Below are 9,314 nucleotides of genomic sequence, written 5' to 3' on the forward strand. Positions count from 1 at the left end.
GGCCAAAGTTATATAGTACACATTTTTTTAGTGACTGCCTCCTGCTTTATTTTTTCATATTTTAACTTACAATAATATACACAACGATTTCTTTGTTATTTAAAATAAACGGAAACGTTTTCCGTGAGTAAATATGTCTCGGAACAAAATTTGTGCGGAACCTTACTAACGAACAACTGTTTTTAGCCGGCGTTTAATTTACAACGTACACATTTTGTATACAAATCAATGTTGCGTTATAATGGAGGAGCCGAGCGATGTTCCCGCTGTAGAACAAAAAGTAAAGGATGAAGAAGAATTGCAAAAGGTATCAGACATGACTGCTGCTGCTAATGAGGATGAAGAAGAAGATGAGGAGTCTTTAACTCACGCTGACGTTTTGGATATTTTTGAGGAGGGACTCGCTCACCTGGTACAAGATCCATTACTCTGCGATCTTCCCATTCAGGTACGTTTGTTTCAAACAAACACCTTGATAAATAATATAAATTGTTGTTAATTTTTGTGAAACAATTTGTCATACCATGCATCTTGTTGTTAATGTTGTTGATATTGTGAATTTATTATTTCTCTTTAAATACAACTCACCAGTGATTTTATCTTGATTTAAATAATCCTAATTTAACAGACCTGGAGGCGATTATAAAAGGAAAGAATTTGAGATTAAAGGAGATTATGTCTATGATGTCAAATGGAAATTAACGGTGGATTTGCAACAATTTGCCTACATCAGGCATGGGCAAGTCTCCAGGCACCAGGAAAAATACCACGCAAACCAAATGAGGTATCCATCCCCAATTTTTTAGGTGACGTTGGAGGAAATCAATTCTCAGATTGCATTGGAGTACGGCCAGGCCATGACTGTCAAGGTTTTAAAGGCTGATGGAGAAATAATGCGTAAGTATATTTTAATTATGGTTTTGAAGATGGATAGAATTTGGATTTTTCTCTTCCAAATTTTTTAATTATTATTTTTATAGATAAGTAATTTTTTTAAAGTTTTAATTTTTCCTATATAGCCCTTTATTATTTGAATAAAAAAATACAATACACTATGTTACCATAAGAATTATTTACAATACAATACAACTCTATATAGTTATAGTTTCATTTATCTATTTTATTTAAATGCAATATAGTATTTGGTGGTGATTGTTTCGATGTTTTTATTTTAGCCATCGTGGTGGTACAAGACGCCAGTGTGCTGGACCTGAAGAAAGCCATTCGCAGGTTCGTTCAGCTGAAGCAGCAGCGTGAAGGTGGCGTGATCCACATCAGCTGGTAAGAAATAAAATGGCTCTTTTGGCATCTTACATAAATACATGATACAGTAGATGTAAACTAATAATAAAATGCCTTTTCAGGAAGTACATTTGGAGGAGTTATAATTTGGTGTTTCAGGGGGAAAAATTGGAAGATGACTGCATGAGACTGAAAGAGTAAGTGAATTAAAACTTGGTTTGTGTCTTATTCATTTTAATCTTAATATTTGACATTTATTCATTTTTTATATGTTTATTTATTTGCAGCTATGGGATTAGGAACAGAGATGAGGTGACGTTCATGAAGAGGCTCAGGAAGAAGTGAATGCTTGTCTGCCCCTCAGATTTCTGACCTTATTTGTACATATGTAGCTTGTTCTTTTTATTATAGTTATACTTTGTTGTTATTTAATAAAGTTTTAAACTTATTTCTGCCCCCTTTGAATTTTTTATATTTTTCTTATATAGTATTATCTACCCCGCCACACCTTTTAGTTGCACCAGCGTTCTCAAGAATCAGCTCGACTTTGGGAGGAGTCATTGAGATAACACTCATGTTTACTGAGTTACATTAAATGTCAACAAAATTGCTCCGATGCACAGTTGCCCAGCATTTTTTTGTAACAATGCACCCGTTGCATCTAAAAAAAACTCCAAAAGTATGAATAATGAAATAATGAACACATGATCTGCAGCGTCTATTTTAAAAATTAAATGCGACCCTTAAGCTAAAAAAGTTTGAACTGCCTTGCTAGTGCATTAATTACTAGGCATGTTGCCAACAGTAAATAAATGTCAAGCAGAAAAGCATCAATTTCATCAATTATATGCCAATTAGTTTTTAAAGCACACTGCAAAGAGGGTGGAATTATCTGCAGTGTCACTTGGGTGGCTCCTCCCCTGGCAGCTGCAGCACAGATAAGAAACCTTCCAAGAAGATGCAAGTCTTAATCTGGAAATAAAGTAAATGCAGCGTTAAGTGCCAAGATTGGAAATCTGGCCTAATCGAATTGCCCTTGTCTTTGAAATACACAACAAAGTTAGCAAAGAATGTTTATGTTTATGCAATATTTGAATATTACTGTATTTAACATGTACAAACTATTTGTATGTGTTTATGGATGTATATATGTGTAGCTAACCCCCCTGCTAGTGCATTAATTACTAGGTATGTTGCCAACAGTAAATAAATGTGACTACATTATTGTTGTGTATTTCAAAGACAGGTAGTCCGATGAGGCCACATTTCAAATTTTGCATATTTAGGTTTTCTATATGGTTCATGTGGTATCTAACTATACAATGAGCAGCGAATAGGTGAGTTTCAGCTCATTTAAATTTGCTCATAATAACTTTCCTTTCTGCAAAATGTTGCTGTGAAAGATGAGAAGTGTCACTGCGAGGCTCAACGAGTAGATATTGCGTTATCTCTCGGGTCATCGCACAGCAGCCTATCTCATCAGAGGCGTTTCTGGGTGCGGCCGGGTTTTGTCGCCTATAAAAAGCCCTTTGTCAAACTTCAGTAGCATCAGAGCTCTCATAGCAACTGCAAAGATGACCAGTCTCAGCAAGAAAGACAAGGCAACCGTCCGGGCCTTCTGGGAGAAAATCGCCCCAAAGACCGAGGAAATCGGCACGCAGGCTCTGTCCAGGTAGATATCGTTTCAACACATATTTTTGCCTTATTCCATCTGCGTCTGTATTCACTGGTGTCTTCTTCTCACGCAGGCTGCTCGTTGTGTACCCCCAGACCAAGACCTACTTTGCCCACTGGAAGGATTTGAGCCCCGGCTCCGAGCCCGTCAGGACTCACGGCAAGGCCATCATGAACGGTGTTGGCAGCGCCGTGAGCATGCTCGATGACCTGAAGGGAGGTCTCCTCTCCCTCAGTGAGCTGCACGCCTTTACCCTGAGAGTGGACCCCGCCAACTTCAAGGTGCGTATTTCAAACAGGACACACTTCTCTTAACTTCATGCAAAAAAACAACAAAAAAAACAGCAAATATCAATAATCACAATAGTACACATACAGCCCTCAGGCTTTGTGGTAAACAACAAACATGACATGTCACAATAGCGATTAACTTTTTTGTCTTCTCGACTTTACTATACTGCCCTCTGGTGGTCAGGCCGTGCACACCAAAGGTCGTCTTAAGTAATCATAAAATTATATTTTAAAATTATAAATATTATATAATATTAAGTATTGTAGTGATAGTTTCCCTCTTAAAAAAAATTAAAAATTTGTTGGAAGAGCATTTATTGGTATAACCAGATAAACAATAATATTTGTTGTAGTGAATAACAAAATACAAGAACCACAAAAATCCACTTTTTTTGTATCTGTAAATTCGTTTTGTAAAATGAAGCATTATGCACTCAATGAAATGAGGTTGGCGACGTAATTTATGGTGCGATGCTCTTCTTCACAGATTTTCACCCACTGCATTCTCGTGGTTTTGGCCAACATGTTCCCTGCTGACTTCACCCCCGAGGTGCATGTGTCCATTGACAAGTTCCTGGCCGCCGTGTCTCTGTCCCTGGCCGAGAAATACAGATAAACGGGCGGAAAACAGTCCCCAAGAAAACAGACAGCAGCAGCAGCAGCATGTCCTTACTGTGTGCTTGTCATCAATAAAAGCAAAATTAAAAAAAAAAAAAGCCTAAAATTGTTGGACTGTTTTTTAATACAATGCTTGTGAATTTCAAAGTGGCAAAAAACATTTGTACACATCGCCTCGTCATATCTATAATATGTTAAAACAGAGAAATCACACAGAACACACAAAAAAAATATTATACTGAAATAACAATAAGATCATCTCAAATTAATTGTTACTTAATTTTACTGGAATTAATGATACCTAGTTTCAAAACCTAATAATAGACCTCTGGGTTCATTTTATGTCACCTCAAAGGACTGAAAAACAACAAACCGGAAAAGTATAATACGTCTCACACACTTTTGGTGCAAGCCGCAAATAGCCGTGACGCTGGCTTCTTGTAACGTTAGCATGGCGGACGCCAATGTACTGAGGTCATGCCTCAAGATGGCGGCGATGAGACCTTGTAACCTAAATGTGTTTGTCTAAATTTGTGCTTAGCTGCCACCAGCTGTTAGTCATTTGACAGCTGCTCGCTCCGCATGTGTTGAAAATGACTCGTAAGACTTCGAGGGGGAAGCTTTTTGTTTTTTAAATGTCGCTTTTAATTTAGAACATTCTGTTTCAAAAACAACTTTGAAAAGTGGATGCTACTTTGTCTAGCATTTTTCTTATGCCGTCTAACGGGGGAGTTTTTCTGTCTTGACGCCACCTGTTGTGACTCAGTCGAAACACAAACAAGATGTCGCCATGAGCCTTGCTGAGCCATCTGACGGCTCCCAGGGTATCCCTTCCTTGGGTGACACATGGGAGCAGCCCTGAGCTCATCTTCTGGAAATAGCACCAAGAAGGGGGGGCGGGTGCTCATAGTGGAGGTATATCAAGGCGAGAAGTGACCACACCAGCCAGACAAAGAAGCTCAAGAAGAGAAGGAACAAGACGTCCACCCGAGCTCCAGAACGGCAACCTCATGTCCCGACACGCAGCCCTGAGTAGCCTCTTTGGCGATGACCCTTTCTTCAACCAGGGAGGGCTCCTGTGGCCCCTTTCCTCGCTACGACAGGACCTCCTCACCCGCAAAGTTGGGCTGGCCGACAGTTTCTTCAAGGATGGATCTGGATTCTTTAATTCACCCCGCTTGGCCTCCACTTTCCTCAGGTATGTCATTGAGGAGATATGAGAGATGGTTGGATGAAAGTTAGCTGTTGTTATAAAGTTGGATGTCTTTTCTATGTACTCAGAATGGGCGACCAAGATGAAGCCGAAGAAGAGGAGACGCGGGCTCAGGTCCGGCAGGATCAGGTCCAGCGGGCTTCGCCGCACGACGACCTCCTGGTGACCCTGGACGCCCGCGGGTACGCCCCCGGCGACATCAGCGTCAAACTGGAGGGACGCAGCCTGCTGGTGATGGCCACCAAGCAGGCGGGTGCTCAGGAAAGCCACTCCTGCTCATCTCCATCCTCCAAAGCCTCCTTCGCCTCCTCAGCGGCCTCGCAGGTGGGCTTCAAGCAGAGGATCGACCTCTCGCCTCATCTGGACCTCTCCGGACTGTCCTGCTCTCTAATGGAGGACGGACAGCTGCGGATCCACGCCCCGGTGGCTCAGCAGGCCATCACAGAAGGGCCCAAAGAGCCGGTAGCGGAGGAGCACAAAGAGCCGATGGCGGAGGAACCCAAAGAGCCGATGCCGGAGGAGCCCAAAGAGCCGATGGCGGAAGAAAAAGAGGGGGCTCCCCCTGTCTTCAGGGCTTCCCTGGAATTCCCCATCACTCAGGAGCAAACTGAGGCCCAACAAACACATTAGCCTCGTTTGGAGACCTCCAACTACTTTCAAAAAAAATATTTGAGTTGCACTACAATTTTTTTTTGCATGTGTTTTATGACTTTATAGCATCCAAGTCCTGAATGGACTTAATTCAAGACTTAATTTCGAGACATTCTGTCATTGACTAAATACTTTTTTCTAATGTCTGCTATGTTCTGATGTATAGTCCAGTGATGTCCAGTAGAGGGTAGCAGAGCGTAAACATCCTTAATTTTTAAACTTTTTTCTTTTTCTTTTAATTGGCTGGCGACTAGTAGAGGGTGGATGGGGCCTCGCCCAAAGTCAGATAAGAGAACATCAGAATATGGATGACAGAAGTTTTTATTTGCCATCCAATCGAAATGTTTTTGAGCCAAAGATGACATTTGTTTTTATGTTCAGCTATTACATTGAAATAAATCTTTTGACTTGACATAATGTCGTATTGATGTTGGAAAAAAATATATTCTCACAAGACTACAATGACTTTTTTCCTTCAAAATGTTTTTGGAATATTACGACTTCATGACTCAAAAGATATTGCTTTCCTTTTAAAGATAAATAATGTTAAATTGGCGTTAACATTTTAAGGCGGTCTTTGGAATAAGGTCTCTTGTAGAGGGCATATGAAAACAAAAAGTTAAGTTACCTAAAGTTATGGTGGATAAAATAAGTTGCCAAGGACAAGCTAAATACCATTCCATGAATTTATGCGAATTTATTTACTTTATTTACTTATTTAATTTTTTAAATCAATTATTGTTGGCTTTGATAGCGCTTGAACAACTCAAAAGTGTGTTTGCATCCCCACAGGGAAAAAAAAAGATACTTATCCGATTTTTTTTTTTTAATGTGCAGTGCATGTGAGCTGACCTAAAGTTATGATGGATAAAATAAGTTGCTAAGTAGAAGCTAAATACCCCCCCCCCTCCACTCCATGAATTTATATGCATTTATTTACTTTACTTACTTATTTAATTTATTTTCAATCAATTATTGTTGGCTTTGTTAGCGCTTGAACAACTCAAAAGTCTGTTTGCATCCCCACAGAGAAAAAAGAAGACTCTTATCTGATTTTTTTTTTTTTTTTAAGTGCAGTGCATGTGAGCTGATAAGAGTATTACGTACATCTGCCAAGTGTTTGCTAACAAAACCCGCGACAGTAGCGCCAAAGTTTTGCACAAAGTTTTCCACAAAGTTTTCCAGTTGCTAATCACCAACACACTCCAACTCAGTAAATTTATATGTTCAAAATGAATGATTCTTTGGGTCAATGTTTTTGCTACATGTTTCACCCGCTGTAACCTTTTTAAAGTTCAATTTCTGTTGTTACGGTGGGTGCATCCTGCATCGCCCGCAGCATTTGGGTGCCATCCAGCATACACACGTCATATCAAGGGTGGGTCTGTTGTCTCCATTCTATATAAAGGCTCCAATTTGCCCTCATTTGGGTATACAGCTTTTATCCAAAGCACCAAGATGAGTCTCACCGCCAAGGACAAAGAAACGGTCAAGGCCTTCTGGGCCAAGGCCGCCGGAAAGGCCGACGTGATCGGAGCCGAAGCCCTGGGCAGGTAAATGACACCGGCGAGCACGAGACACTGCATCACGTGACGTTCCCTTAACTTTGTTTGCCTTTGCAGGATGCTCTATGTGTTCCCCCAGACTAAGACCTACTTTGACCACTGGAAGGAGTTGGGTTTAAACTCCCCTCAGGTCAAGAAGCACGGCAAGGTGATCATGGCAAGTGTCAACGATGCCGTGGGCATAATCGATAACCTGACACCCGGCCTGCTGAACCTCAGCGAGCTGCACGCCTTTACCTTGAGAGTGGACCCAGCCAATTTCAAGGTGGGCACACTCATTTTTTCCGTTTGCCACATTCAGGCTGTCAAATTGACATCTTGTATCATTCAATTTGATATGATTTTAATTGATGGCCATATTAAGTTCCCATCCATTTTCTCTACTCTTACTCCTCAGATTCTGAGCCAATGCATTCTTGTGGTGATGGCCATGTTGTTCCCGACCGATTTCACCCCGGAGGTCCACGTGTGCATGGACAAGTTTCTGGCAGCCCTGACTCTCGCCATCGCTGAGAAGTACAGATAAACAACCTCAAGCACGCCCAGCGGATTCAAAGCATTTCTCCTGCTCTCTGTTGGGCTCAACTGCAATAAACGATCAAAAGCAACAATGAACCTGTTGTGTCTTTTTTTTGGCTTGGAAACATTCACAGATTCCACATTGGGATTTTTACACGTGTGTGTGCATGTGTCTGTGTCTGATCAGCAAGATCTCAATTCGAATAAGCAAATCAAATTCTACATGCTTTTTGCATCGATACTTCCTAATTGATGTTCTGATGAATACTACATTTCATCATTTAGCTGTCCCTTAGATCAACAGTTGAAATGAGGTCACATGGGTACAACAGTTTAGTGTCATGATAAATTGACCCTTTTTTTTGTGTGTGTGTGTTTTTTTTTTTAAGCTTGTGGTGGTGGGTGTGCTCTGTATCTTCTGCAGTCTGCACCACTTGGATGCCATCCAGTTGGCAGGCACACACATCATATCAAGGGTGGGCCTGTAGTCCACACTCTATATAAAGACTCCAATTTGCCCCCATCGGGGCGTTCAGCTTTTATTCTAAGTGCCAAGATGAGTCTCAGCACCAAGGACAAAAACACAGTCAAGGCCTTTTGGGGCCTGGCATCCAAAAAGGCAGACCTCATCGGGAACGAGGCCCTGAGTAGGTAAATACGACGCCGGCGAGGATGAGACACGCGTCATGTGAGGATTCCTTAACGCCGGGTTTGTTTGTCTTTGCAGGATGGTCTTTGTGTACCCCCAGACTAAGACCTACTTTGCCCACTGGAAGGACGTAAAACCGGGCTCCCCTTCAGTCAAGAAGCATGGCCAGGTGATCATGGCGGGTGTCAACGATGCCATTGGCAAACTCGACAACCTGACCGACGGCCTGGTGGGCCTCAGCGAGCTGCATGCTTTTACCTTGAGAGTGGACCCGGCCAATTTCAAGGTTTGCACACCCGTCATGCTCGTTTGATGCTTTTGAAAAGAGCCTAGTCATTGAAGTTGTCACATTGCGATAGGTAACGGTCAAGTGAATGGAGCTTTCCTGCCTTTGTTGGATTTATAGCAACAGATAAAATCAAATACTATCATTACTGTGTGTCTTAACTTTGCCTTTTTCATGATTTATCAAAATTTTAATCTTTTAAATTCATCATGGCTACATTAAACTTTTATGAATTAATCATAGGGATTTGACAGACAAGGATGTTTTTTTGTAGAGTTGTGTACATACTAAATGTATTTAAATGAATTAAAGCGACATTTAATCTAATAAATTTCATGTATTTTCCACACCCAGATTCTGTCCCACTGCATCCTTGTGGTGATGGCCATGCTGTACCCGAAGGATTTCACCCCAGAGGTCCATGTTTGCATGGACAAATTCCTGGCTAACCTGACCCTCGCCATTAGTGACAAGTACAGATAAACATTTGAATCACACCAAACCCGACATGATTTAATTCAATAAAAGATCAAGAGCAATTGTGTTATGTGTTTTTTTTGAGGGGGGGGGGGGGGTATTATGTCTGCATCTTTAATAACTATTAAA

General features: G+C 41.2%; 5 protein-coding genes across 5 annotated transcripts; all 5 read left to right on the forward strand.

The window, feature by feature from the left end:
• Positions 1–186: 186 nt before the first annotated feature.
• snrnp25 (small nuclear ribonucleoprotein 25) lies at positions 187–1,690 on the forward strand. The gene is made up of 5 exons (XM_049745647.1): positions 187–448; positions 807–897; positions 1,176–1,281; positions 1,365–1,439; positions 1,530–1,690. The coding sequence occupies exons 1-5, from the start codon at positions 242–244 to the stop codon at positions 1,585–1,587; spliced, it is 537 nt and encodes a 178-aa protein (XP_049601604.1). The 5' UTR covers positions 187–241; the 3' UTR covers positions 1,588–1,690.
• Positions 1,691–2,746: 1,056 nt separating this feature from the next.
• Positions 2,747–3,923, forward strand: LOC125983924 (hemoglobin subunit alpha-1). The gene is made up of 3 exons (XM_049745652.1): positions 2,747–2,914; positions 2,991–3,198; positions 3,695–3,923. Exons 1-3 carry the CDS (start codon positions 2,817–2,819, stop codon positions 3,821–3,823), a joined length of 435 nt encoding a protein of 144 aa, XP_049601609.1. The 5' UTR covers positions 2,747–2,816; the 3' UTR covers positions 3,824–3,923.
• A 451-nt stretch (positions 3,924–4,374) lies between these two features.
• LOC125983899 (uncharacterized) lies at positions 4,375–6,106 on the forward strand. Its single transcript, XM_049745624.2, has 2 exons — positions 4,375–5,023; positions 5,107–6,106. Exons 1-2 carry the CDS (start codon positions 4,836–4,838, stop codon positions 5,666–5,668), a joined length of 750 nt encoding a protein of 249 aa, XP_049601581.1. The 5' UTR covers positions 4,375–4,835; the 3' UTR covers positions 5,669–6,106.
• A 972-nt stretch (positions 6,107–7,078) lies between these two features.
• On the forward strand, positions 7,079–7,869 carry LOC125983903 (hemoglobin embryonic subunit alpha). The gene is made up of 3 exons (XM_049745629.1): positions 7,079–7,242; positions 7,312–7,519; positions 7,652–7,869. Exons 1-3 carry the CDS (start codon positions 7,148–7,150, stop codon positions 7,778–7,780), a joined length of 432 nt encoding a protein of 143 aa, XP_049601586.1. The 5' UTR covers positions 7,079–7,147; the 3' UTR covers positions 7,781–7,869.
• A 387-nt stretch (positions 7,870–8,256) lies between these two features.
• Positions 8,257–9,247, forward strand: LOC125983925 (hemoglobin embryonic subunit alpha). Its single transcript, XM_049745653.1, has 3 exons — positions 8,257–8,424; positions 8,501–8,708; positions 9,063–9,247. The coding sequence occupies exons 1-3, from the start codon at positions 8,330–8,332 to the stop codon at positions 9,189–9,191; spliced, it is 432 nt and encodes a 143-aa protein (XP_049601610.1). The 5' UTR covers positions 8,257–8,329; the 3' UTR covers positions 9,192–9,247.
• The last annotated feature ends 67 nt before the right edge of the window (positions 9,248–9,314 follow it).

Source organism: Syngnathus scovelli, chromosome 16 (genome assembly GCF_024217435.2).
Source record: "Syngnathus scovelli strain Florida chromosome 16, RoL_Ssco_1.2, whole genome shotgun sequence".
Taxonomy (NCBI): domain Eukaryota; kingdom Metazoa; phylum Chordata; class Actinopteri; order Syngnathiformes; family Syngnathidae; genus Syngnathus; species Syngnathus scovelli.

What these genes read in the sequence shown, in the direction of transcription:
- LOC125983925 (XM_049745653.1), top strand. Translation starts at nt 8,330, where the DNA reads ATGAGTCTCAGCACCAAGGACAAAAACACAGTCAAGGCCTTTTGGGGC. An exon ending in GGGAACGAGGCCCTGAGTAG is followed by an intron (nt 8,425 to 8,500) that starts GTAAATACGACG and finishes TTGTCTTTGCAG; the next exon opens with GATGGTCTTTGTGTACCCCC. An exon ending in TGGACCCGGCCAATTTCAAG is followed by an intron (nt 8,709 to 9,062) that starts GTTTGCACACCC and finishes TTCCACACCCAG; the next exon opens with ATTCTGTCCCACTGCATCCT.
- LOC125983899 (XM_049745624.2), top strand. Translation starts at nt 4,836, where the DNA reads ATGTCCCGACACGCAGCCCTGAGTAGCCTCTTTGGCGATGACCCTTTC. An exon ending in TTGGCCTCCACTTTCCTCAG is followed by an intron (nt 5,024 to 5,106) that starts GTATGTCATTGA and finishes CTATGTACTCAG; the next exon opens with AATGGGCGACCAAGATGAAG.
- LOC125983924 (XM_049745652.1), top strand. Translation starts at nt 2,817, where the DNA reads ATGACCAGTCTCAGCAAGAAAGACAAGGCAACCGTCCGGGCCTTCTGG. An exon ending in GGCACGCAGGCTCTGTCCAG is followed by an intron (nt 2,915 to 2,990) that starts GTAGATATCGTT and finishes CTTCTCACGCAG; the next exon opens with GCTGCTCGTTGTGTACCCCC. An exon ending in TGGACCCCGCCAACTTCAAG is followed by an intron (nt 3,199 to 3,694) that starts GTGCGTATTTCA and finishes TCTTCTTCACAG; the next exon opens with ATTTTCACCCACTGCATTCT.
- LOC125983903 (XM_049745629.1), top strand. Translation starts at nt 7,148, where the DNA reads ATGAGTCTCACCGCCAAGGACAAAGAAACGGTCAAGGCCTTCTGGGCC. An exon ending in GGAGCCGAAGCCCTGGGCAG is followed by an intron (nt 7,243 to 7,311) that starts GTAAATGACACC and finishes TTGCCTTTGCAG; the next exon opens with GATGCTCTATGTGTTCCCCC. An exon ending in TGGACCCAGCCAATTTCAAG is followed by an intron (nt 7,520 to 7,651) that starts GTGGGCACACTC and finishes CTTACTCCTCAG; the next exon opens with ATTCTGAGCCAATGCATTCT.
- snrnp25 (XM_049745647.1), top strand. Translation starts at nt 242, where the DNA reads ATGGAGGAGCCGAGCGATGTTCCCGCTGTAGAACAAAAAGTAAAGGAT. An exon ending in GGCTGATGGAGAAATAATGC is followed by an intron (nt 898 to 1,175) that starts GTAAGTATATTT and finishes TTTTTATTTTAG; the next exon opens with CCATCGTGGTGGTACAAGAC. An exon ending in GACTGCATGAGACTGAAAGA is followed by an intron (nt 1,440 to 1,529) that starts GTAAGTGAATTA and finishes ATTTATTTGCAG; the next exon opens with CTATGGGATTAGGAACAGAG.